The sequence below is a fragment of the Mesoplodon mirus genome, assembly GCF_964341445.2.
Source record: "Mesoplodon mirus genome assembly, chromosome: 12".
NCBI classification, from domain to species: domain Eukaryota; kingdom Metazoa; phylum Chordata; class Mammalia; order Artiodactyla; family Ziphiidae; genus Mesoplodon; species Mesoplodon mirus.
Window position 1 is genome coordinate 7,213,180 of NC_138988.1, and position 26,707 is coordinate 7,239,886.

Genomic DNA, 26,707 nt, shown 5'->3' on the forward strand with positions numbered 1-26,707 from the left:
AACATCACTAATCATGAGAGAAATGCAAATCAAAACTACAATGAGGTATCACCTCACACCAGTCAGAATGGCCATCATCAAAAAATCTACAAACAGGGCTTCCCTGATGGTGCAGTGGTTGAGAGTCCGCCTGTCGATGCAGGGGACATGGGTTCGTGCCCCGGTCTGGGAATATCCCACATGCCGTAGAGTGGCTGGGCCCGTGAGCCATGGCCGCTGAGCCTTCGCGCCTGGAGCCTGTGCTCTGCAACGGGAGAGGCCACAACAGTGAGAGGCCCGTGTACCGCAAAAAAAAAAAAAAAAAAATCTACAAACAATAAATGCTAGAGAGGGTGTGGAGAAAAGGGAACCCTCTTGCACTGTTGGTGGGAATGTAAATTGATACAGCCACTATGGAGAACAGTATGGAGGTTCCTTAAAAAACTAAAAATAGAACTACCATATGACCCAGCAATCCCACTACTAGGCATATACCCTGAGAAAACCATAATTCAAAGAGTCATGTACCACAATGTTCACTGCAGCTCTATTTACAACAGCCAGGACATGGAAGCAACCTAAGTGTCCACTGACAGATGAATGGATGAAGAAGATGTGGCACATATATACAATGGAATATTACTCAGCCATAAAAACAAATGAAATTGAGTTATTTGTAGTGAGGTGGATGGACCTAGAGTCTGTCATACAGCGTGAAGTAAGTCAGAAAGAGAAAGACAAATACCGTATGCTAACACATATATATAGAATCTAAAAAAAAAAAAAAAAAAAAGTCATGACGAACCTAGGGGCGAGACGGCAATAAAGACGCAGACCTACTAGAGAATGGACTTGAGGACACAGGGAGGGGGAAGGGTAAGCTGGGATGAAGTGAGAAAGTGGCATGGACATATATACACTATCAAATGTAAAACACAACCAGTGGGAAGCAGCCGCATAGCATAGGGAGATCAGCTTGGTGCTTTGCGACCACCTAGAGGGGTGGGATAGGGAGGGTGGGAGGGAGGGAGACGCAAGAGGGAAGAGATATGGGGATATATGTATATGTATAGCTGATTCACTTTGTTATAAAGCAGAAACTAACACACCATTGTAAAGCAATTATACTCCAATAAAGATGTTAAAAAAAAAAAAAAAAGAATCCGCCTGCCAACACAGGGGACACGGGTTCGAGCCCTGGTCCCAGAAGATCCCACATTCTGCATAGCAACTAAGCCCGTGAGCCACAACTACTGAGCAGCCTGCATTCTAGAGCCTGTGAGCCACAACTACTGAGCCCACGTGCTGCAACTACTGAAGCCCGCACACCTAGAGCCCGTGCTCAACAGCAAGAGAAGCCACCACAATGAGAAGCCTGCGCACCGCAACAAAGAGTAGGCCCTGCTCGCCGCAACTAGAGAAAGCCCGTGTGCAGCAACGAAGACCTAACACTGCCAAAAATAAAATATATAAATTTATATATTAAAAAAAGTATCTAATAGCACTGAAGTAGGAACGAGAAAGGAAGTTTTAGATGTGGTTATACCACACTCAGTAGTGGAACGGTTAGAGCAGTCTGAGGCAGGCAGGTCTAGGTCCAGAGTCCAGCACCTTTCCTTACTTTGTATGACTCTGGACAAGTTTCAGCCTCTCTAAAGAACTGCGTGGAGGTAAGAACGCCTACTCCTTAGGGCTTGAGGACTAAAGGAAACAGAGTACACAAAGCACTTAGCACATCTAGCACGTGGTTTAACACTCAATAAGTTACAGACAATACTAGTTACATATCCGTGAGCGAGCCGAGGCTCCTGTTATGAAGGGGGTATTGACAGTTACACAGGAAAGCACTCTGGCACCTCAAAGTGCCAGGTAAGCAGGAGGAGTTACCGCTACTGGAGGAGGTCAGGCTCCCTGGTTCCCACGCCAGTTGCTCTCCTTACAAGCAGCAGCTTACCATTAGCAACATGGTATTTAGGGCACTCACTTTTTTAGAAATATTACTTGGATATCAACAGATTAACAGAATGTCTATAGGACCATAAAAAAGTAATCATTTTCACTCATCTAAGGAAGGGTTTTTCCGGCTTCTATAGATTATCATCACTTTGGCCTCTATAACTATCTTGCTATAGTCCTCGCTCATAGTAGGAATTTAGTCAGTATCCGTTAAACTGACTGCAGAGCACCGGATCATCTAAAACTTGAACTTTACAAGTACTTATGTATCTCAGAAAGGATAGAGAAGAGGTTATGAATAATGAACTCAAGCGATTGTTCAATCACCTCAGATGAGCTCAATAATGCTGAAAAACAGCCCTTACCAAAGTAAAGGAGGTCAGTATTGCCTCCATTGTAATACCACATTTTTAAGCGAAGGTACTACTTAAAATGGTCTTCCAAAGGTCTAAGCACGGATCTAAGCGCAGATGTGACAATGCAAAGCAGCTTGAGCTCTGTCAGGTCAGTTCAATTGCTATTTACTGACTACCTGCCTTTTGCAAGGTACCCAGCTGAGCGACACAGGCAAAGGCGCTGATGTATACTGCACGATGCAGACACCAAGGCAGAGAACAAGATCAAACCCAGGGCTGAAGTGCAGTATTAGCACGGCAGGATGGGAGGGACTGAGAAAAGGAACAGGGCAGCACTGAATGAAAAGTAAAGTTAGGAAACCTTTACGGAGAAGCTTCGGCGTAAGCTAGACCTTCAGTGGCAAGTAAGATGTGAAGAGGGAGAAGTGACTTCTACGTGACTAAACTGAAAATCCCACATGGGGGTTAAGCCTTTAGGAGTGGGTTGGCACAAGTTTATAGCAGGCTTTGATGCTAGAATGAAAAGTTTTAGACTCTTCTGCTTAAATGATTTGCTTTTCAAAGAGAAGGAGACATTTAGCTTGTACCTTATAAAACTAATAGTCTTCCCTGGATTGCAGTTAAATTGTGTAGATGCTGGCATTTCAACAGACTGTAAGCATCACGCCTGATTCAACACTGTATATTTTATTGGAGCATAAAGTGCCTACATACTAAGTACTCGGTAAATGTCCACTGAATGACCAAACGATTCCCAGGATGAATTAGCGCGAAGTCCAAATATGGGGGCTCCAGATGGCAAGCCACCTAGGGTTTGATCAAACAGCTACACCTGAAAGTTTGCTGTTAGAATAAGAATCCCACACGTCAGATTTCTGTGGAATACGTGAGCCCCATCTCTAGGTCCTCTCCCCACCACAATCACAGCAGTCAGATAAAGTTGAGGAGTTTATTAGGGAAATATGAGAGATAAAGACACCCCAAGTGAGAGAAAGAAAACTCTGAAAATGTCCCTTTTCAAGCCAAGTGGGGGCCTGGACTTGACCTCCCCCAAAGGACAAGAAACTGGTGGGTGAGCAACAACATGCTCCGGCAGCCACCTCGCCAGGGCTCCTCAGCCAGGACTGCCTCTGACCCCCGGCCAGAGGTGGGGAGGAGACAGAGAGCGCCTATAGAATCAGTGCAGGGGCAATGAGGGCTGCAAGGAAAGGCTGAGAGAGGGCGAAAGAGAGAGGCGGGGAGGACCTGGACAGAGTCCCACCTTTCAGCTCTTAGCGCCTCAAATATGTTGACAAGTAGTTCTACAAAGTGTCACTGAAGAAGTAAAATGCCTAATGTTGTTTCTGAGAGTCCCCTGGATTCCTCCCCACACGCCACATCACACTGCTGGGTGTACGTGGCAGAGCCCAAAGGCCACATTTTTGAAAAAAAGAAAAACAAGAATAAGCCCTGTTGCTCTTTAAGGAGACAGGAAGGAGCTGAAGGCTGCTGGGGCCTTTCCCACGAGGGTCTGCGTTCTGTAAAAGCAACTTCCCAGCAGCAGCATGGCACAGTTCTAGGTGAGGGTCTCACCTTTTGTCACCTGTCAAAGGAAAATTGACAATCAGATAAATTCAAAAGCATTAGAGGGGTCTAAAAAAAAAAAATCTTATTTTCTATCCTAGGTAGTTGGGAGTGGTAGAAAAGATGACAGCTTCAGAGTCCCAGAAAGCTGGTTTAAATTCAGGCAAGGTAGTTAACTTCTCTAAGCCTGTTTCTGCTTCCAGGTTTTTTCAGCAACAAGTGGAAATGTGCATTCTCTCTTGCACAGCCATGCCTGCCTCATGAGGAAGGCCCTTGCCCTTCATACTCACCCTTGCTTCAATGTACTCTATTCGCCGTTCAAGAGCTGTCAATTTCTCGTTTAGTGTTGCGAGTCTTGAACGACAAGACATATCTGGTAAAAGAAGACTGACGTTCAGGATTAATGCCATTCCAGACACAAACACACACACAGCCACTAAGATGAAGAGGAGGAATGATATATCATGCAGAGCACAGATAAGAAGAACGAGTGGGCAAAAAAAGGCAGTGGGAGGATAAGGTGAGAAGTATCTTAGGAGCACAGCTGCTTAGAGAGGATCTGCCTAACTCCCTACCAAATGTGGCAGGCAGAGAATAATGCCGCCCCGCCCCCCCGCAAGATGTCTACGCTCTAATCCCCAGAACCTGTGAATATGTATCCTACAGGCAAAGGGACTTTGCACATGTGATTGAAGCTAAGGACCTTAAGATCTTGGATTATCCAGATGGGCCCCATCTAATCACAAATCCATAAATGGAAAAGAGAAAGGCAGAAGAAAGGTGGAAGAAGAGATTCGAAGTGTGAGAGGGACTCAACCTGCCACTGTTGGCTTTGAAGATGGAGGGAGGTGGCCATAAACCAAGGGATGCAAGTGACCTTTAGAAGCTGGCCGTGGTCCTTAGCTGACAGCCAGCAAGGAAATAGGGACCTTAGTTTTACAGCTGCAAGAAACTGAATTCTGCCAACAACCTATGGGCAAGGAAGCAGCTCCTCTTCTAGAGCCTCCAGCCCTGCTGACACTGTGATTTCAGCCCAGTGACCCAGTGTTGGACTTCTGATCTACACAACTGTAAGATAATAAATCTATGTGGTTTAAGCCGCTATATTTGTGGTAATCTGTTATGGCAGCAATAGAAAAGAGAAAACTAATACAGCAAGGCTGTACAGATGGCCATTTGCTAATAGGCAAACCAAGAGTTTCAAGAGAGGGGAAATGACAAGAGGAAGAAAATAATCTCAATAGGGAAGAAAAGCAGAGGCCAAGGAAGCAGCAGACCCTGAGAAGGGAAGGTGTGGTGTTTCTGAGCTCATGGAAGCCAGCTCACTGCTGCTACTCTAAGGGCACTTGATGTCCCACCAGCACCTGCACAGGCCTTTCAGAACAAGAGAAAACTTGGAGAACAGCAACTACCCTGTGGATCCCATCTTTCATCTGCAAAAAATTCCTTTTCTTCCCCTACCTTTTCCAATCTCTTTTACCACCTCACCCAAAAGGAAACCTAGATTTGCCCTAAAATACCTTTCTCCCTGCAAACTTCTCTGACACAAATCTCTTGGCTACTCTTCCTCCCAACTGTTCTCAACATCCGGGAGAAAAAGGTTTCCAGGCATGCTAATTACTCCCATACTCCTCCCAAAACTGTTCTTCAGTCGTCTCTCAATAATCCTCACTTCTGAACTTTAAAATATTCGCTCTCCGAGACACTCTCCCACCCAGTGATCTAACACTTAGCTCACACCCCTCCTTTTCATCTCTTCCTTGGATGTTATGCAAAAGCGCTTCAGCACCCAATTTAACAAATCTTGCACACCCTGATCTTGCCTTGGCTTTCATTTCATCAAGTCCAAATCTTACTCATCTTGCCCTTTTAAACATTCTCCTTCAAGTCAGTTCAAAGTGGACCTCTGAGAGGTCTTTGCTGAACGGATATAATTCTCCCTCTTCTGTAAGGATTTGCCTATTCCGGACATTGTTCGCTCTTCTTTTTAATCGTTTTGTTTGTTTGTTTGTTTGTTTGTTTAATCTGCTAGTGCTGCTGCTTCTAATTCCCAGGTCCAGCTGGAGGAGAAACACCTCAGCACCCTCCTTTTCCCGGACACACTGCCACTGCTAGGACGGCCCAACAGGACCTAATCTCTTTTCAGCCTGGTTTTTAGAAGCTCAAAGGCATATCGTGTATGCTATTCAGTAAGAGCATGAATGTTATCACCGACAACCTGTCTTTTCCCATAAAGACGTCTGCCAAAATGAAGGGGCAGGGTGGTGAGAGGGAGGGTTCCTTCCTGGATGGCTGTTCTGTTCTAGCTCTGTCAATCTGGTGATGAATCAGAATCCAAGAACAGCACTATGTTACTGGCCTGCATGGATAAGCACTGTTGAAAATTTAAAATGCTGAACTCCAGAAACTTCAGTCATATTTCAGATCCCATTAAATATATACCGATTCAAACAAAATGCTGGGAAACCATGCGGCAGACGGACAAATTTGAAACCACAATGCATTTATATGTACATTATCACCAGACTATAATGGAAAAAGCCAGTTGTCCTCATCAGGGTGCTTGATGGTGTGCATACATTACCACCGCTAACAAATGCCAGTTACCAGACAACTTCTCTGAACTCTTACTGCACGTAACCTTAGCCTACAAAAATCAACACTGTCTTTCTCTTAAGGTCTTATTTCTCCAACAAAATTATAAACTTCCTAGGAGTGGCTATGTCCATTTATTCTTATTTATCCCTTTCTCACAGCATCTGATGCACAGCTGGAGTTACAAGAGGCAAGCTGTATTTGTTGGCTAAGTATAAGAATTGAGATTTAAAAACAGCCTCATTCTCTATTTTTTTTGGTTACATTTCTCTGAACATATTAGCTTTAGAGTCAGGAAAAAAGGCGTAAAAATAAAAAGCTATCATCTGTAACAATCTAGTTTTAGAAACTTCATCAATTCGAAGTACAGAATAGGCCCAGTGTTAGGATGTTAGTGCTGCATCATGATCTGTGTGTCCTCAGGTTCAGGTGGTCCTCCAATGCTGAAAGGGTAAACCACAAAGAGATCAAAATTCTACTCACACCAGCTGGAATCACAGGGTAAAAGCTGTTCAGAATCATTAGGTATCCTGGAAAAACAGTTCCCTCCCCAAAGCGCATGCCCTACACAACCTCTCTGTGGTCAGGGCGAGAATTATAGGTCTGCTGCCATTTTCAAAAAGCTATAGATGCCCCCTCAAAGTAAACGCCCGCTAAACCTTTGCATCACCAAATCACATTATAAACACAATACAAAGCCCCCCCAGATACATGTCAGAACTGAGGAGTCATGTTAAGGGCTTAGAAAGGGAAAATACATCCCACACTCACTCATCCTGAGTCATCCAATGCCAAGATAACACACTCAAGTCTATCCTTATGATTTATCCAGTTTCTCAGCCTGGTGGTCTCTGTCTAAGCTCTTGTATCGTGATACCATCAATCTTCAGGAACTTGCCTTACCTAACTGCTAAGATAAATCGCTTTAACTTTTAATCGTGCTTCCTAATTGTTCTTATTTGTAATTAATTGTTTTCTTTAAAAGGTCTAAATCCACTTTCTAAAATCTTCAAAAACCACCTAGTAATTACTCCAAACATTAGGCCATTATCCTCACCTTAAAGGAGAATAATGGCCTAAGCCAAGGGAAGCCATTTCTTCCAGCTCCTGAAGAATGGAATCCTATGCATCTATTTCCTTGGTCTAGGACTTGCTGGAAATTTTGAAGAAAAAAAAAAAGTCTTTATTCTCGATCTGATCATAAAATGGGACTCACACGCAGTTGCTAAAATCTCACAACAGGTATTTCCTTGCTTATAAAGCAAGAAAAGAGACACTTCTCCGCAATCCTAAGCTCAAACTCTTCAATTTTTGGTTAGTTCCAAGACTCACCCACTAAAACTTCAGTAATATGTCAAGAAGTTTTATGTCAGAGATAAAAGTATGTTTATCATATGCTTATTAATATGATTCTGTGCTCAGAAACGAAGTTATTACATTACCTAGATCCAAACTGGGGGAAGTGAGATGCTAGATCACTTTTAAATTTTGAACAACAGCACCAGTTTAACTTCTTATTTTAGATGCTTTATTTACTGAACTGACATTCTTAATACTCTGTTTGGATATTCTGTGTCTACATATCAGATACTAACTCCTACCAGATAAATGAAGCCTTTCGCTTCTGGTTTTAAAAGTAAAAACTCTCGGGCTTCCCTGGTGGCGCAGTGGTTGAGAGTCTGCCTGCCGATGCAGGGGACACGGGTTCGTGCCCCGGTCCGGGAAGATCCCAGATGCCGCGGAGCGGCTGGGCCCGTGAGCCATGGCCACTGAGCCTGCGCGTCCAGAGCCTGTGCTCCGGAACGGAAAAAGTAACAACTCTCCACGTCAGTTATCTGTCCAACTACTTTCCACTGCCTCTCCAGACTAAGCCAAAGTGTCAAAGCTGTGACCCTGTCATCACGCCATCCCTCCCGAGGCATGGAACATTTTGTTTTCTCTTATCTGGCTCTGGCTCTGAGGGAACGTTATGAGTAAAGAATGCCCTAAAGAACCCCCAATAATAGTTTAGCTCTCTAAGGAAGCAGGAGAGACAATTAGGAGAACTAACATCAAAATAGTTTGCACAGAACTTAAAAAATAATTTCAGAATACATGAGATCTATGACTTCTTGACTACCATTCCCTACTACAACCTCTATACTAAGTTATATGTGTGAATTTGTATCACTGACATATAATTTATACTAGTCTCATCTCTCATTAATACTACCTTCACCCTCATTCCCTGAGTGAGGAAATCCATCACACTAAGTCGCACTGTATGTGAATATATTAAGACAAAAGCAATGTTCTACTTTGTTCTGAAGTGGTCCTTATTTCTTCTTCAAGGCAGAAATTCTTTAAATGCAGGAAATGGTTCTTATTCTGTGTCCCCCACAGAACCTGAGAGAGAGCCTTGTACTCAGATCTAGTTTCTCTTGCTGATGCTTTCTGACAAGAAAGACTCTTGCCCTGTCAGCTTTATACTCCTTAGGACCTGTCAGTTCTCTAGCTAGAAAATAATTCCTTTTGAAATCTTTTTTAATACATCTGTGTCCCCTCCTTAATCTTAATCGCTTAATGTTGCTGAAAGAGTGGACCAGAAGCACACCAGTTGGAAAGAGATCACTAGACGTCATCCCCACACCTTGTGATGACATAGAAAGTCTACCCAGTGTTCAGTTCTCTCAAAGAAACACTTGGAAAACATGAGGTAGGGGGTCTCTGCTAGGGGCCTGCCGTCCAGAAGGATGTGGAACAATGCGGAGAGAATTTAAAACTGTCACGAGCAGGCCTAGGAAAGATTTTGCTAGAAGCAGACAGAACACCCACTGTCGGCTAGAGACTAGCAATGCAGAGATGTCCATGGCCTGACGCGATGTGGACCTTTCTCTGCCCTCATCTGCTGCCACTCAGCACAGCGCGCGCGGAGAAAGGGAGGAACCCACAGGAGGGGCCGGAGGGGCGACTAAGAGGCTCGGAGCTCAAGGGTTTCGACTCGATCCGGAAGGAGATGGGCAACCGTCTAGAGTCTTTACAAGGCAGTGACACAGCCATGCTGCGTTCCGAGCGCCAAGTGGGGACTGGAAGCGAAGCACAGAGGAAGGAGGGAGGCGACTGAAGAGAAGAAAAGTAGCAGATGATGGATGGGGCTGCCTGACGTATCCGGGAAAAGGAAAGATTTGTTAATGGATCCGGGGTGAAGGCAAGGAAGCCGATGAGCTCAGCGTGGGGCAGGAACACCCCACAGGGACTGCCCAGTGGAGGCCGGGGGTCAGGGCGAGAGGGGGAAGGTGCGGTCTGAAGGAGGAAGCGAAAACCAGCAGGAGCCCAAGGCTCCCCGAGTCCCCTTCAAAGCTTCTCAGCGCCCTCCCTCAGCGGGCCTCCCTCCTCCCAGCCTCCCCCTGCTCGCCCGCTGACCGAACGAGTTGAGAAAGTCTGCGATTTTCTTGATGCTGCTGGTGATGACCTCAATGTACTCCCGGTTCGCCCAGTCCTGGTGAATCTCCCGCTGCACCGGATCCTCTTGCCCCGCCATGGCTGCAGCCTAAGGAAGCGCGATTGCGCAGGCGCCTCGACCCTCCAGGCCGCCAGTGCGCCTGCGCCGCCAGCCCACACCGGTCCCGGGGCATCCACGAATCCACAGGCCTTGTGGTGCGCCTGCGCATTGTCGCGTCTTCACCGGCCTCTTCGCGTTGCTCCCACGCCCCTGAAGACCGTCGCCTCCAGGCAGTGGAGAAGAATGGAGTGCGCACGCGCCAAAGTCCACCCCCACCCCCACCCCATCCGCCGCGCCACCGCCACCACCACCTCTGTCACTGGAGGTTACGGTCGTTGGCGGGGGAGCATGGGCCCGCATCACCCTTTCCCTCGGGTGCTCCAAACTAAGCTTGCGGTCTGTGTCCACAATAAGCTGGGCATAGCCAATTAAACCACATTAAATACAAATCATTTTTAAGATGCCTTTTAACAACACAACATGATGTCCCACCTTACAATTATCAAATGAACAAACTTTTTTTTTTTTTTTTAACGATAATAGTGTTGAAGAGGCTGAGGGGAAACTGGTAAACTCGTAAATAGCTGGTCACACTAAACTGGCACAAACCCTTCGGAAGGAAATTTGTAAATTGTTAGCAAGAGCTGTAAAATTTTTCAAGCTTTTTAGCCTAGGTATTAACAAAATTATTGAAAAAGAAAAAACACTTTATGCACAAAGGTGTTCTTTGAGGCATGTGTTTTTAAAAAATAAATCTCAACAGTTGGGGAATGGCTAAACATTGGTTTGGCCACTTAGAGCAATATTATGCAGTCATATAAATGCTAATTATGAAAAACTGTGGCAACATAACGGAGATGATAAATGAAAGGGAAAACAAAATGCATGTGGTTTTTTTTAAAATTGCAACTATGCGGGGCTTCCCTGGTGGCGCAGTGGTTGAGAGTCTGCCTGCCGATGCAGGGGACGCGGGTTCGTGCCCTGGTCTGGGAGGATCCCGCATGCCGCGGAGCGACTGGGCCCGTGAGCCAAAATTACTGAGCCTGCGCGTCTGGAGCCTGTGCTCCGCAGCGGGAGAGGCCGCGATAGTGAGAGGCCTGCGCACCGCGATGAAGAGTGGCCCCCGCTCTCCACAACTAGAGAAAGCCCTCGCACAGAAACGAAGACCCAACACAGCCAAAAATAAATAAATAAATAAAGCAAACTGTCAACAAGTAAAAATAAACACTATTATAAAAATAAAATAAAATAAATAAAATTTCCCAAATATCTCCAATATGTAGGCAGACTTGAGAACCAGTTCTCAACCCTGTTTGCAAATGAGAGTCACATGGGGAGCTTTTAAAACATATTAAAAAAAAAAAATTGCAACTATGCAAAAATTATGTCTGCTTGAGGACAAGAAGGACAAACCAAAAAATGTCAATACCTGGTTTGTTAAGGTAGTGGAAGTACGGGCAATTTTATTTTTGTTTCAGGGAATATTTACAATCTGGTTTGTATGGTAAATGCCTTTTATTTTTTAAAAAGTGATGCTGAACAGTCAGATTTCTTCTAGCAGTAGCTGGGAAGAAAACATTACTAACAGTCCTGTACTCTGGTAGAAGATCTTATAAGCTATAATGCTGCTTTTTTTGTTAATAAATTTATTTATTTTTGGCTGTGTTGGGTCTTCATTGCTTCACGCAGGCTTTCTCTAGTTGTGGCGAGCGGGGTCTACTCTTCCTTGCGGTGCGCGGGCTTCTCATTGCGGTGGCTTCTTTCATTGCAGACCATGGGCTCTAGGCATGCAGGCTTCAGTAGCTGCAGCACGCGGGCTCAGTAGTTGTGGCTCACAGGCTCTAGAGCACAGGCTCAGTAGTTGTGGCGCACGGGCTTAGTTGCTCCGCTGCACGTGGGATCTTCCCGGACCAGGGCTTGAACCCATGTCCCCTGCATTGGCAGGCAGATTCTCAACCACTGCGCCACCAGGGAAGCCCCTATAATGCTGCTTTAATAGCTGGATCCTCACAAACCCTGTGGAAGGAAGTGAGGAAGAGGTTCCCCATTTTACAGATGAGAAAACTGAAGTCCAGGGTCACAGAGCCAATTAAGTGGTGGACCTTCACCAGCTGATTCCAGACTCCATTATCTTTTCACTGTACCACTCTGAGAACAGGTTAAAGTCCATCTGAGCTCTCCCACATTTTCATGTAAATGGTTTCTAAAATAATAATAAATATCGATCCTAAATATCAAACCCAGGCATCCAGAAGGCTCTCTGCCATTCAGTCCTCCAATTATGGGTTTACCAATGTGGTAGTTCTTCATTGTAGGAATTGTTCCCAATGCAGGGCTGCACAGGCAAGCTTCGGGAATGCTCTTGGTGCAGCAAGGAGTGCTTCCGGGTGATAGACTGCCTCAGCATAAGGGAGACAGGTCCCTGTCCTTGAGTCTGTCACACGCTTCACAGAACTTGGGGATCTTGTCACTGACTCCAGGTACAACAATCAGCACGAAATCAAATTCTTGAAGAAATGTTTTGATTGCATTGTGTGGTCATTTGAGTTGCCTTTGCAATCATGTGTACTTGGACCATTATTTGCATGGCTATAGGTATAGTGTGTGCAGTGCGGCAATGTTGCTGGCTGCTGTGAAAACATTATATGGGCTCTCAGCAGAGCAAATGCGGCTGTTGTCACGAGAATCCCTGGGTGGTGCAACCAGAATGTTGTGTTGCATGATACAGACCAAACTGATGTTGTAGATCATCAATAATATGAAGTATGGGAGATTCTGGCTTTCTATACATGTACGGTAGCCGTGGAGGTGGAGTATCAGACTTGGAGGTGATGGCAAATGGTACCTCCAGGAATACATCCCTTAATGTTGGGCAGATTAGGCAGAGGACTGTGGTGCAGATTGTCATAACAGCATGAAGCCTTCTCTATCCAACAGTTCTTAATCATACAATTCTGCTTTGGGGGACTTTCATTTAAAAAACACAACTGTGCAATAAAAATTACTGTTTTGTTTGCTTTTTAAATAACAAGTGTCTCTTTTATTCAAGAGGAAAATAAAAATAAACTTACTGGGTGAAAAAAAGCTGCAGTTCAAAATCATCTCAGGGGACTTCCCCAGTGGTCCAGTGGGTAAGACTCTGCGCTCCCAGTGCAGGGGGCCTGGGTTCAATCCCTGGTGGGGGAACTAGATGACACATGCATGCCGCAACTAAGAGTCTGCATGCCGCAATGAAGATCCCAAGTGCTACAACTAAGACCCGGTGCAGCCAAAATAAATATTTTTTTTAAAAATCATTTTGGTCTTTTCCAACACTCATCATTCTCTGCCCCTCTCTCCACCTCCAACTCTCTCATCTCTCCTTCCACATGGATACACATGTGCATGTACACACACACACACACACACACACACACACAGTGGACATCTGACAATTCTTGACAAGTCCCTCAAAACTATCTTGTCTTCCAAACCAGGATCGCAGCCTGACCCCATCCCTGGGCCCCAGTCTTTCTCCTTCAGCATCACCCAAAGAGCCAGGCAAAAGGTGACGGCTCTTGTTTGTGCTGTGTTCTATGGTTCACAAAGTGCAAGGGCAATTTCTGGGTATATAAGGGAAGGGCAGGTGGGCCATTAGTTAATTCCTCCTACAAATACTGCACCCTGCCAGGCACTGTGATAGGCACTGCGGATATAGGAGTCAGCTGGGTAGACCTCTCTTCCCCCAGCCTTACAGAGTAGTTGTTTGCAGTGAGGTTTAAAATAGTCAGATCACTCCTTTACTAAGGTGAAAGTGTGAGTTTTTCAGCTTCGTGAGAATGGGACAGAATCTTCCCTCTTGAGGTTTAACAGAAAGCAAAGTTTTTGGTTGGGAAGTCAAGGAGACACATCTTTGTTTGCTCTTGACAAGCGAGCACGTATAAATTCTGTGCCCCTGCATTGGGATCATTTCAATGCAGCAACAGAGGCCTTCAGAATTCTGGGTAACTCAGCCCAAATACCCAGGGCAGGGTTTAAAGAGTAGAGCTTACATTTTAACACTAACTACAGCTCCCGGGACATTTATGCAGGTTCCTGGCCACAGTCTTTGAAGTGGGCGCGTTGTGCTCTCTGACCAGATCAAAGGCACACCACTGGGGCGAGGCAGGGAGGAGGTGGAGGGGAACAGAGAGGACGAGGATTCGGACCAGCGCTCCTGAAGGGCTGAGTCCTGGACCAGGTGTTCCAATCAGGGGGTTCCTAGCTGGGGCGCCTCGAGGCCCCCACCCCCACCCCCCTGCGGCTCGGGCTCCCCCGCGGTCCTGGGTCACAAAGGCGGTTGCCAGGCTCCGGGTGGAGAAAAGATGCGGCCGGGGAACAGCGGCCGCCACCCTGGAGCGTTCGGCCCGCGGAGTTCAGCAGGTGAGCCCCCAGCCCGGATGGTGGGACCGGGACCGGGCTCCCACCGCCACCTCTGCCTCGGCCAGAGCCATCTGGCCCCCGCCCCGGATAGGGGCCCCCGCGGGACAAACCCCTCTTCTGGCTGGGAGGGGGAGCCTCCTTCACTCAGGGCAGCTCCAGCCCCTCGGGATCGCAGTTCACAGTTCACGAGGACCTCAGCTGCACTTTGACGCTGCTTTCCCCTTTCCCAGGTGGGGAAATCCAGGGACTGGGCTCCTTGGCATGGGAGGACTGGTACGATGGGGAAGCCTTTTGGGCTAGAACCATGTGTTCCCTATCCGGGAGCTATGAGAGCAGCTTGAACAGACTTCCTAGATTCAACCCCTCCTGGAATGGATGACGGTGACTTCTGGGTGGTAGGAGTGGGGGGTGAACTATCTTTATTTGAACGCTGTGTGAAAGTGGTGGAAAGACCTGGGGTCGGAAGCCCTCTTTCATCCCATGTTGGTTCTGCCCAATATTTAGGCTGGACATTTGATTAAGCCTTTTCCCTCTGGCCCTATTTCCTCTTAGGAGACAAGCGAGGAAAGGCTCCTGGAATTTTTCCTTTTTTGGTCATATGCTCAGAGGCGTTAACGCCTTCCACCTGCACCTTGCCTTGGTAGTGTACCAGAGCAGCCCTGATCCTGGATGTATGCTCCTAGGGTCATGATATCAAGCACCAGAAGCCTTCCACAGGCTGTTTGGGATAGATAACTATCCCCTGGGTGTCAATTTCTCATCCGAAGGCAGCCGAGATATTTGAGCAGTATGCGCAAGGGCCTGCATAGATCAGGAGAAACATACCAGTTGGAGGAAATCAACAAATCTCCTTTCTACTAACCACTGTCAGGGCAGGTCTTCTGGTTTGAAAGGTCACTAACAATTCCCTTTAAAAAGCAAAACTTACTGTGTCACAAACCATGGTGGAGGTGTCAAAGTTTTCACAGTATTTCCTGGGCAATTACTGGATGGGATGGGATCAGATCTGCTGCTAACTTTGAGGGAGACTAGAGAAGGGGCAGAGAAATACACTTGACTGGAAAGAAAAGGGATATGCTATGCCCCTTAACATAATAGGTAGGTGCTCAAAAATGTTAGCTTCTCTTGAATTCAGTGAAATCCTTTATATACTGGCAATTTTAAAGTAGAAAAATGGAAAGTCCGAATTCTACTTGGATAAATTGAGTTAGCAACATCCTCCCAGCCCTTTCCTTTATCTCCAAAGGCGGGGGTGGGGGGGAGGGAATCAAGTTCTTAACCAGTGGGTCTTTCATAGATAAGAAAAAAACAAAAACAAAACACACATAGAAGAACCAGAAAAATCTTTTAAAAACTTTAAAACACTGGCCTTTGGAATTTTTTTTCCCTCCCAGCTTGGTATAATTCCTCTGAGGTGGTATATAAGTAGCTCAGGGCCCTGAGAGAGCTGCTCTCTTGTGTCAGAAAAGAGGTTTTTAGGGCCAAGAGCAGACTGTCTCCATAATTAAGAATAGTAAAAGCTGAAGTTCCTTAAAGGAACAGCATAAGAAGTTCTCAAACTACAAGGTACATCAGACTCCCCTGGAGGGTTTGTTTAAATGCAGAATGCAAGGCCCTCCCCCCACCCCCAGAGTTTCTGATTCTATAGGTCTCAGGTAGGGCCCAAGAATCTGCATTTCTGCCACATTCCCAGATGACTGTCATGGTTCTAGTCCCAGAATCATACTTTGAGAACCAACGGTATAAATACATGGGATTTAGAGTCACAAATATTTGGCAAGACACACCTTTCGGAGCATCCATCCACAAATAATGTCTCATCATGAAATGCCAGCAGCTTCTGCCACCTGAGAGGCATAGATTCTGACTTCAGCAGTTATCAACACAGCACAGATCCTAATGCTGAACAGGGACACTCCATTTTGGACACATCTATTTCCTCATCTGTAAAATGGGTAAAAACCTACCTTCAGAGGCTTGTGATAAGGTTTAATAAGTTACACATAGCAGTTGCCAGATTCAATACTTGTCACTATCCTCTACTGCCTTTATAGAATTACTAATATCCTAACATCTACTGGAATCTTTTCATGAGAACTACAGAGTAAGTTAAAGTCAATAATGAGACAGAGATGTGAATTTAAACAGCCATGCCCTCGCCAAAAGCATGCTAGGAAAATTCCATGTTCTGATTCCTCTCCTCTAGGACTGTCAATGGCAGGATACCAGCTCTGGTCACCATGGACCCCACTGGATGAGAGCTTCCAATGGCTGCGGCATACAACACCTACACCTTCTTCCAAGCACCCCTTTAGGGCTTCCCCCTGCTTCCCCCACACCCCTTCTGATCTTGAAGTGCAGCTGTGCTTTCAAGAGGTCTCTCTAGTTCTAGACAGTCCATTCCTGGAGCCTGGAGTGAGTCCCAAGTTGCCCTGCCACACGTCAGAGCTCCGAACCATGAACAAGAAAGGGCTGGTCAGGAAGCCCCAGCCTGTCTGCCTCAATGGAGTGGATTCTGTCTTTGGCAGGGTCATCACGGCTCAGCCGCCGAAGTGGACTGGGACCTTCAGAGTTTCAGACAAGTCAGCCTTTTGCAAAATCATCAGCCGGGAGCACCAGGGGCCCACTGGACTTAAGGAGCCTCAGATTCAGATGACAGTGACCACGTGCAAACAGATGCTGCGCTCCATCCTCTTGCTGTATGCGACGTACAATAAGTGCACCTTTGCCTTGCAACGCTCCAAGTAAAGTGGCCCCATCTGATCCCCATTCCTCACACCACGCCTTTTGCTATGTGCCCGAAGCTTACATAGACCTTTCTGTGTAAAGGAAACTATGTTTGCCCCAGCCATCTTGCTTTTCAGTCAAGCCGTGACAATTCAGGAGCCCCCCTCCTCTCTTCCCGTCCAAAAATGGGCCAGTGACAGAGCAAGGGAGAACATTTCCATTGTAAAGCTGAACAACCATTTAGAGTCAAACTAGCACTGACATGTACATGTGATAAAGAACCACTAAACAAACCATATAAACCAATGAGCCTACTGTGAACTCTTTTCAACACTGAAGACCACAATGAGTTGGGGAAACAAAGAGTGTCAAGGAAGGAGATTATGGATTTCTATGTACATGAGGATGAAGGGGTCAAAAATCTATATGTGGGTCAACGATTAATTTAAAAAAACAAAAACAAATAACCTCCCCCACCAAAAAACCAACATAAAAACCTAGCCAGCCACACCCTAATACTACCAGAGAGTATAAAAGTGGGTAGAAATATAACAAATATTAATTAATATTTATAGCCTGGCAAAAAAGAACTTGGTAGCAGCACTGAAACTGGGCTTTCTGGCAGAAGACATGAGAGCTCCCCATTTTAGCTGAAATGTACTCCTAATGTTCTATTTTTAATAAACTGTAAGTAATTTTGTAGCATTGTTGTAACTAGATTATAGGTATAACTCAGAATAATGTGGAAATAAAATAAAAATTATATATGCAAAGTTAACATGAATTTGATGCTGCCTTTTTCTCCTTTATCATATCTACATGACCACCAAAAATTTAAAAAGAATCCAAACATTCGACTTTCTTTGGGCATTGAAAGAAATTCGTCACTCCTCCAAAAAAGAGCACAAAATATCTTCTCATGTCAAATATGAGGGTCCTTGTAATAGGGAACATATGATTGTAACTGGTAGAACTGATGTGTTGTACCAGTCTCCCTTATTTCTCTGCACAAACACCAATTCAGTTCCATCTATGAAGGAAATTCGAAAAGAGGAATGAGGTAGCTGAGGTAGCTGAACTTAAAACAGAATTTATTTGTAAGACTGGTACAAGCCTAAATTCTAGAATAAATCCAGAGTTTCAAAACTAGCTCCTGAAGCTCAGAATCATGACTACTCTAGCACAGCACTGCCATGTTCGCCTAAATTGGTAAGTAACACTACGTTCGAATTCTGAGCCACGGTCTTTGATGTTAGTAGACAACCTGTGAAATCCACAATTAAGTCGACTCAATAAAGCCCCTTCTTTAAGGACAAAATAGGATGCTTCCAGTTAGAAAGGCAGACAGCAGATTTGAAACCCTGAACACAAAATGGTAAGTAGCTGGCAGAGATGGGGAGGGAGTATCTTTCTGTGGTCTAATCAGAGTCATCATTACTCTCATCACTCTCTTGCTCCTTTTCTCCATCACTTGCTTCATCTTCTTCACCGTCCTAAGAGGCAAAGGATAATTAAATATTTTAGGTCATCCGGGCGACGCCATGACTTGCAACACTGCTCCCACAGCATATATGACTGTATTGTATTGTTGTTAAAACCAATGATAGGTTTTAAACCATTATTTTGAGAATGAATCAGAGGCTCCCCCATTCTTGTATCATGGCCTCTAAGCCAAGACGATGGAGGGAGCCATTTTGATACTGACTTATGCCATTCTGCAACCCAACCAAATATGCATGATTTGTAAATAAGCCACGGCCCTCCAGCTCTACTGCATGTGTGTGACATAGGAACAAAATGGGCATTCAATATAGAATGAAATATTTGTTAAATTCAAAATCCAAGAGGAATCCAGAATAAAATTCTCTCTGGTTTGTAAAATCTAATCTGGGAGGCTTGCTTATGACAAAGCACCAAACTAATAGGATACTGTCTGCCTCAGAACTTTTTTATGGGGACTTCCCTGGTGGCGCAGTGGTTAAGAATCCACCTGCCAATGCAGGGGACACGGGTTCGAGCCCTAGTCCGGGAAGATCCCACATGCCGTGGAGCAACTAAGCCCGCGTGCCACAACTACTGAAGCCCGTGCTCCGCAACAAACAGAAGCCACTGCAATGAGATGCCCGTGCACCACAATGAAGAGTAGGCCCCGCTCGCCGCAACTAGTGAAAGCCCGCATGCAGCAACAAAGACCCAACGCAGCCAAAAATAAATAAGTTTTAAAAAGTCATAAAACTTTTTTTATGAGAACAAGGTGGAGATATTCTATACAAATAAAACAGAGGACCATCTAATAAAACAATTCTTCATACTAAATGATCCTTACGCATCAGCCTCAAATTGCATTACAAATTGTATCCACAGCAGGGGTTGTTAAATCTCAGCTTCTCTGTATCTATAACCCACCTGAATTGTAACAAACTTTTATAAATATATACATTTTTCTTTAGCTTTCTTTAAAGTCTCAAAAGCATTGGTAGTAGCCCAAAAGAGCATAAGGACTCCTACTCTTACTTTAGTCCTCAGTGGTAGCAGCTTTTGATTGTGCTTTAGCTTTCACATTTCTATTTTAGATATTCAAACAACATGTTTAAATCGTTTAACTCATTCTTCTCAACACTCAGAGAACACTTTGACCTCTTCTTATCTCCCCTCTAAAATGGTTTCAGATATTAATTCAGGAGGCTATAATGGAAGGGAATTTTCAACTCTATAACATATGCTACAAACAACTCCAGATACTCAAGTTGTGATTAAAATATTGAGTGATTATAATATTGTGTGGGTTTTTTTTTTCTGGCCCCCACAGAATTCACATAAGCACAGAAGCTTTTCTGGAGGGAATGGAGATGCGCATAGAAATATCTGATTATAAAATCAAGCAGGGAAAGTTCTGCACTCTCTACCATCAATACTACTCTGGTGCCTTTTACAGACATACCTCTGTTCCTTTGCTCTTGGAGACCTGGGATGACGTATCATCCTCACTCTCCTCTGCTGTGCTCTCCTGGGAATTCTGGGATATAATCTCTTCACCCTGAATGTGAATGGGCCAGGACAAACAGTGGGTTATAATGATCACATTTGGGGTCTCAAGGGGAGAAAGGCTTAGTTTATAGACAAGGCAAAGAAAGATATTCAGTCATTCAAATATGGTCAAACACGGACACCAACCTGTGACCCAGCATCTAGAGAAGTGATAATCAACCCAAGATTTCTAAGATGCTTGTGGCTCTGACACAATATGTAGTTTTACAAAAGGTTCATCTTTGTATTCTAATATCATACTAGTTTTACAAGGCCAGACTGTATTGGTGACTCTTTCAGGTAATGCTGAATATGGTTCTAAAGTTTCCCAAATACCTTAAGGTATGTGAGCATGAACACCAACACACCAATCACAAATGGCCATGTAGAGGCTAAAGGATGGTATACTAAAATGGTTTAAGAACATCAAATCTGGATCAGGACTGTTTAGACTCAAACCCTTGCTCCACTCACTTATGGCTGAATGATAAGTTACTTAACTTTGCTGAGCTTCAATTTTCTCATGGAAACAAGAGATTGATGTGAAGAAAGGAAGCTAATTCTCTGAGGAGCTATTTTTTCATATATAAGATTTTTTTTTCTTTTGTCATATATAAGATTTTAAGACTCAGATGTTGTAAGCATGAATGAGGAGGGCTTGGACTGTATTTGAAAAATGCTATAACTCCAAAGTAGTAGTATAAGCAACACAAGATTTCAGCCAGTCAGTCAGACAACTGAAAGAACTAAGAAATGCTCATTTGTTAAAATTAGCCAGAGAATAATTTCAGGAACCAGACTGGTTTTAGGGGAAAAAACCCAAAATAACTAAACAAACCAAGTTTTTCCATATACAAAAATATTCTAAATCTACCCACAGTAGGGTTTAAAGGTATCCCTCTAGCTATGGAAAGAGGTTTTCCTGATCAGCTCCTCTATGTCTGAGGCCTTGTTGATATCAATGGTATGTTTTGGTGCCTTCGCTGCCTGGGATGAGGAGTGCAACCTGCAACCAGAGCTCAAAGGCAATGTACCCTAACGTTAAGAGCTAAACAGTCACAGATTTGAGAAAAGCAGTTTTGAGTATTGAGAGTGGGGCTTAGGTGACCTCCCTCAGATACTTTCAAATGCTCTCACAAAGAAAGGGAGTAGATTATTACTGGCGGGCTCCCAGGCTTACCTGCAGGTCCCGGTTTTTGAGATTGCCCAGCCAAAAAGCCTCTCTGCAATTGTTGAGGATAAGCATGGCTTTCACTCTGCAAACTAACAGCTCCAGGGTCTTTTTGAGCAAAGGCACATGTTTGGTGAGTTTCGTGTCCTGGTGAATCTGAATGGAAACAAATGCATCCAAACTCATCTAGGTTTATCATCATGCTTTCACATTTCCTATACGGGAACTTTTGAATTCCTGACACCTTGAACACTAAACAAGACCATATGCCCTGCCAGTACAGGCCAGAGACATGTTCCATCAAAGAGCAGTAGTCCGGCAGAGTATTCCCAAGAGAATGGCAGCTGTCCTTCAAGCTAAAGAGCCTAGAAGACATACCAACAACACCTCACGGTTCCTCTTCATAACCTCTTATTGATCAATTATCAATGAATTTACATAAAATACTCTTGAATGTATATTCTACTGATATTAAACAACAGAGTATCCCTGCTTAGCTGAGGGAGCCCTTATAAAATTCCACTGTTCAGTACCTTAAAAAGTTAGAATCAGGGGAGGAACTGAACAACAGGAACTGGGCTTGCCAGTGACTGCAGAACTCCATGGTTCTGTGTTCCTTCACACAAAAAATGACTGGCTCAACCCCAGGCTTCAAGTGGAAAAGTCCTATAATGCTAAAATGTTCTCACAAAAGACAGATGTGTTCCTTGACAAGTAATTAGTACAGCTGAAAAGCTCGAAAAACTGAAAAGCTGCTTTTAGAACTACCTCTTGTCTCCAGCAGAGTCATCACTTACATAATATTCCTCCTGCCCAGAGTACTTTGTAGTACTTTCCTGGAGGAAACAGGGCTATGGAGTTTGAGTCAAATTTCAGATGCAGAAATTCCCCTCTAGATGATTACCCAATCTCTGTCAGCAACTGAGGATTTGACCACTCTGAATAAACTGCCTTTGGACAAACACAGTCCCAGAAATAAAGGCTCAAGAGGGGTAAAAAAGGAAGAAGGCACTGGAGCCCACGGACCTCCAAAATCACAACTACAGATTAAACCAACAGCTGGGTGGGTGGTGTGACCTGCTTTCCATCTTACCTTGGAATGCCCACACAGGTGATGAAGCAGCCTTGTATTCAACTGGAAGGTTTCCAGTAAACTCAGAACATCTTCCTATAACCAACAACATTCGTAAGTGACATATGAAATGTTCTCATTTCATTTTATATGCAAGATATTCTTGCAACCAAGGGTTCCAAAGAGGATCAAGCCTGCAGGTTCCAGCTGTATATGGATAATCATCTCTTCTTTTTTTTAAATTGAGGTGTAGTTGACTTACAGTATTATATAAGTTTCAGGTGTACAACATAGTGATTCACAATTTTTCAAGATTATGCTAGACAATTGTCTTAATTTGGCCCTCAAATAAGAGGAGGAGTGATCACTGGCTATCCTCCCCTTTATCTTTCTGAGTTATGAGGGACCAAGCAAATATTGTGAGAGTGTTTTGCAAAGTTCAACTTGCTAAGTATGTGTAAGAAGTAATCATCTCTGTTTCTGTTCTTTTTATTTTTTATTATTTTATTTTTTTTGCGGTACGCGGGCCTCTCACTGTTGTGGCCTCTCCCGTTGCGGAGCACAGGCTCCGGACGCACAGGCTCAGCGGCCATGGCTCACGGGCCCAGCCGCTCTGTGGCATGTGGGAATCCTCCCAGACCGGGGCACGAACCCGTGTCCCCTGCATCGGCAGGCGGGCTCTCAACCACTGCACCACCAGGGAAGCCCTGTTCTTTTTATTTTTAAATTAAAATTTTTGGCTGCACTGTGGGGCAGGCGGGACCTTAGTTCCCCGACCAGGGATGGGACCCGCACCCCCTTCAGTGGAAGCGTGAAGTCTTCACCACTGGACTGCCAGGGGAGTCCCTGTTTCTATTCTTATTTCACTACTCTAGTCTTGGATCACACTTGGGTAAAAAACTCTCAAGACTGTCCGTTATAACAAGAGTTTACGACACAAATGAGGTTTTTCTCGTTCGTTTGTTCTGTTTTTAAATTCCCAAGACCAGACTTAGAGAAGCACACAGGAATAAGCAAATGACACACTAATATGTGAGGTCCTGGGACTGAAGTAGCACAATAAAATCAAGCTAAAAAGAACAACCATCCTCAAATCTGGAGGAGAAGTAGGAAGGCGGATGTACTATGGAACATTCAGTCCTACATGGGCATCTCTGGGGATAGCTGAAGTGACCAGAAGTACCTAAGCAGATCTGTGGCCCAGAACCTGGGTAAGGGGACCACCCCCATGCCAGCCCAGGAATCGCCGTGGACATATCTTCTGAACAACTGTACAGAGCATGTCTTTGCTCTCTGTTCTCAGTTCTTACCCGATGTTTTCTAAAACTGAAGTCTAGGAGAGGCATACACTGCTTCAGAAATGCTTCCACAAAGAGACATCCGTACTGAAGAAGAGAAGAGACACACTGGTGATGACCTCTAGCTGAGGTCTTTTACCTGAAAGGCCCCTGCCTAAGGCAGCATAACATTTCCCAGACCAGGGGGTTTATTTTCTTATTTTTATATATAAAAAATAAATTGGAAAGGGTCCAAAAGGTTAATTTGGAGAATGTAGCTTAATGCAAAAGCTAAATGGGCCTGCTAATGAAGCCCCAGAATTAGGTAGACTTACCTACCCCAGACACAGTCAATGCACAGGGGTGTTGCTCAGCTTGAGAATGAGGGCACAGAGGAACAGAGGGGAACCCCAGCTCCCTGAGGACACCTTCCTCTCAAGGGGAAAGAACTGGGTAGAGCTGAGAAAGCACATGACCACTTGCCCAATTTACCAATCAGGTAAATGACTCCCCCTTCTCACCCATCTCCCATGATGGCACCAGGGTGGAGTGAGTAAAGAGGAAGAGAGAAGCCAGGAGATAATGAGAATGGGGCACCATCCACAAGAAGGAACTGTCAAGAGTGGGGCTAGAAGCATTCTCCCTATAATGTTCTTTAGCTCTTAAGCTATCAAAGATTTGATGGGTTTACCATCAAATCTAGGGCTAATCTGGGATTATCCCCTGGCAGAGGAGTTCAGCAGATACCAGAACACCAGCTCCCACATTGATAAGGCCACACATGGGCTTTAAAAAGAGCAATCACCCACTCCTCCTTCCTTTCTATTGCCTGGGAAGGAATGGCAGGGAGTGACTACTGCTCCTGAAGCCACTAATCCTATTTCTAAGACTAAGTGTTCAAACTCATAGGAAAATTGGTTTCTCTTGTCATCCAACTAGTATGGGAAAACATATCCATGGTCTTTTCTAGACTACCTGATAGCACAGATTCTGGAGACTGGCTTTTGGGCAAGGTATTAAGCAATTCCATTCAGCTAACTCACAGGAAAAATAAACACTAAAGAGGGCCGGTCTCACCTTCAAACATACATGCAGAACAGGACGGCTATCAAACACCTGGAGAGAGGGAGGACAAGAAACCAAAGCTGAAGTCTGCTCCTCTGAGCACCCCAGCCTCCTCCCCACCGTGCAAAGCACAGCTCTGAGTGTTGCAGAGACGTCTAAAATGAAGAAGGCAGGTCAACATGTCAACAAGTCAATTACAAAGCAGAACGAAGTAATCCCTGTAACTGAAGTTCAAGAAAAGGAAGAGGGGGGCAGAGAGGAACAAGGAATTGATTCCAACTGGGAATGCTAAGAAGAGAGCATTGCAGAGGCCCCAAACCTTGATCTGAAGCCTGAAGAAAGAGTAGATGAGGCAGAAAGGAGAGAGAGCAACATTCTAAGCTGGAGGAACAGTCTGAGCAAAATCACGGAGTGGGGGAGAGCACAGAGTATGTGTGAGGGATAAAGAAGGCACTCAGGTTGGAAGAGGGACACAGTGGGGAATGTGCTCAGACCCACAGTGGGGTGGTGGTGGGGATGACACGGGGAAGGACCCATTAAATAGTAAGTGCTGTGGCACAGATGGGAAGGAGGAAGGCAGAGAAGAAAAAGACACTGCCCAGGAAGAGGGGAAGGGGTTATCCAGGGTGGGTGGGGCATAGAGAGGAAGATGGGGGAAGCAGGTCCCCAAGGGAGGCTGGGGAGAGGAGCGGGAGGGTCCATTTTGGAAGCCAGGCCCCTTGGTGGTTCCTGCAATTAGCCAGTGAGATGAGATAAGGAGCCTCCATACTCACCTTTATCAGGTTGATGAGGATACTGAAGTCTCGAACAGCCATGTTCCAGTAGAGGAGCTTCTCTTCATGAATCTAGAGGCAGCCAAATACACACACACCTCTGAATCACAGCCAAATACTTCTCTTACTGTACTCCTACTAATATATGGTTCTTGAACTACACAGTTATACAGAGATTTAAGCCAATTATCCTCCTACAGAGATGTGGCAACCAGTGCACCCACAAGATGGTTCTGAGGCCTGCATGTATGTGGTAACATTAGGGTATCTTATAGAGACTTTCTAAAAAGAGGACCTCTCTTCAATAATTTCCAAGTAGGAAAAAGCCTCTGCAACATACCTCTGGGCCATCAGCTCCCTGTGGCTTCTCTGATTCCCTACGCAAGCCCTATCTCCCAGCAGGCTAGCTCGGTTCTGGTTAGCAGGCTACCAAGGCCCAGGCTACCACAGCATCTCAAACAGGCTTGCTCACCTCATGCCAGATCACAAGTTGCAGCCGGGTACATGAGGCTGCAAACAAAGATATTTTTTTCCAGACTAGCTCTATGGAGTCCCAAGTCCCCTGGGAAGTAGCCAGGGAAAACAGAGCCCAATCCTCACTTCCAACCAGAGGGAAAGGAAATTAAACCAGAAGCTCTTTGAAAAAAAAATCCTGGATCTTAGTAACTCGAAGGAAATAGCTTAGAAGAAAATTCTGGACCCGAGGAGTAGAAGAATCAGCAGCTTCCAAGTAATCCAGAGTCTACTTCTTGGGGTGGGAATATCTGACTTACCTGCTCCGAGTCTGCTGCTGTTCCAGCCTGAAGACCTTTCACTGTCTTCTCTAGTTCAGCCATCATCACACGGAAGAAAATGACAAACGTGTGCCTAGAAGAGAAAAGCATGATGCCCACACATTGATGGACTGCTCAGAAACAAAGTCCTGAGAAGAAGCCAGGAAACCAAAAGTTATTTCCCTCCCCACCTCTCTGAATGTCCTTTCACTAGGGTCCACCCTAAGAGGACACGAGAGTGGGAAGGATTTAGAAATGAGCCGAGAAGACGGCCTGTGAAATAAGGGGATTAACTTCATGAAGGGTGAGTGTAGTGGTAAAGAGCAGGAAAGTAGTGGTAAGAAGATCTGAGTTTAAGTTCCTAGTTCCATATTTACTTTATTGCCTGTATCAATTGAGCAAGCCCCCTAACACTCATTTTTCTCATCAGTGAAACAGGGGTAATGATACTTACCTCACAGATTTATCAAAAGGATCAAATGAGATAAACG

At 45.0% G+C, this 26,707-nt stretch overlaps 3 protein-coding genes across 4 annotated transcripts in view; 1 reads left to right on the forward strand and 2 right to left on the reverse strand.

Moving 5' to 3' along the window:
- Positions 1-3,226: 3,226 nt before the first annotated feature.
- BRK1 (BRICK1 subunit of SCAR/WAVE actin nucleating complex) lies at positions 3,227-10,015 on the reverse strand. Its single transcript, XM_082638586.1, has 3 exons — positions 9,852-10,015; positions 4,145-4,227; positions 3,227-3,873 (listed from the first exon to the last, which is right to left on the reverse strand). Exons 1-3 carry the CDS (start codon positions 9,967-9,969, stop codon positions 3,847-3,849), a joined length of 228 nt encoding a protein of 75 aa, XP_082494712.1. The 5' UTR covers positions 9,970-10,015; the 3' UTR covers positions 3,227-3,846.
- Positions 10,016-16,537: 6,522 nt separating this feature from the next.
- Positions 16,538-17,079, forward strand: FANCD2OS (FANCD2 opposite strand; the record flags this gene model as incomplete). Its single annotated transcript, XM_082638719.1, has 1 exon — positions 16,538-17,079. The coding sequence occupies exon 1, from the start codon at positions 16,546-16,548 to the stop codon at positions 17,077-17,079; it is 534 nt and encodes a 177-aa protein (XP_082494845.1). The 5' UTR covers positions 16,538-16,545.
- A 1,053-nt stretch (positions 17,080-18,132) lies between these two features.
- FANCD2 (FA complementation group D2) overlaps positions 18,133-26,707 on the reverse strand; it is a 58,651-nt gene continuing 50,076 nt past the window's right edge. For both annotated transcript variants that reach the window (XM_082639678.1, XM_082639679.1), the window contains 8 exons: positions 26,217-26,310; positions 25,444-25,515; positions 24,683-24,721; positions 23,639-23,713; positions 22,350-22,424; positions 21,266-21,412; positions 20,000-20,095; positions 18,133-18,551 (listed from right to left, as the gene is read on the reverse strand). In XM_082639678.1, the coding sequence (XP_082495804.1) occupies positions 18,477-18,551; positions 20,000-20,095; positions 21,266-21,412; positions 22,350-22,424; positions 23,639-23,713; positions 24,683-24,721; positions 25,444-25,515; positions 26,217-26,310 (673 nt within the window). In that variant the 3' untranslated portion in view covers positions 18,133-18,476. The remainder of the gene's footprint in view (positions 18,552-19,999; positions 20,096-21,265; positions 21,413-22,349; positions 22,425-23,638; positions 23,714-24,682; positions 24,722-25,443; positions 25,516-26,216; positions 26,311-26,707) is intronic.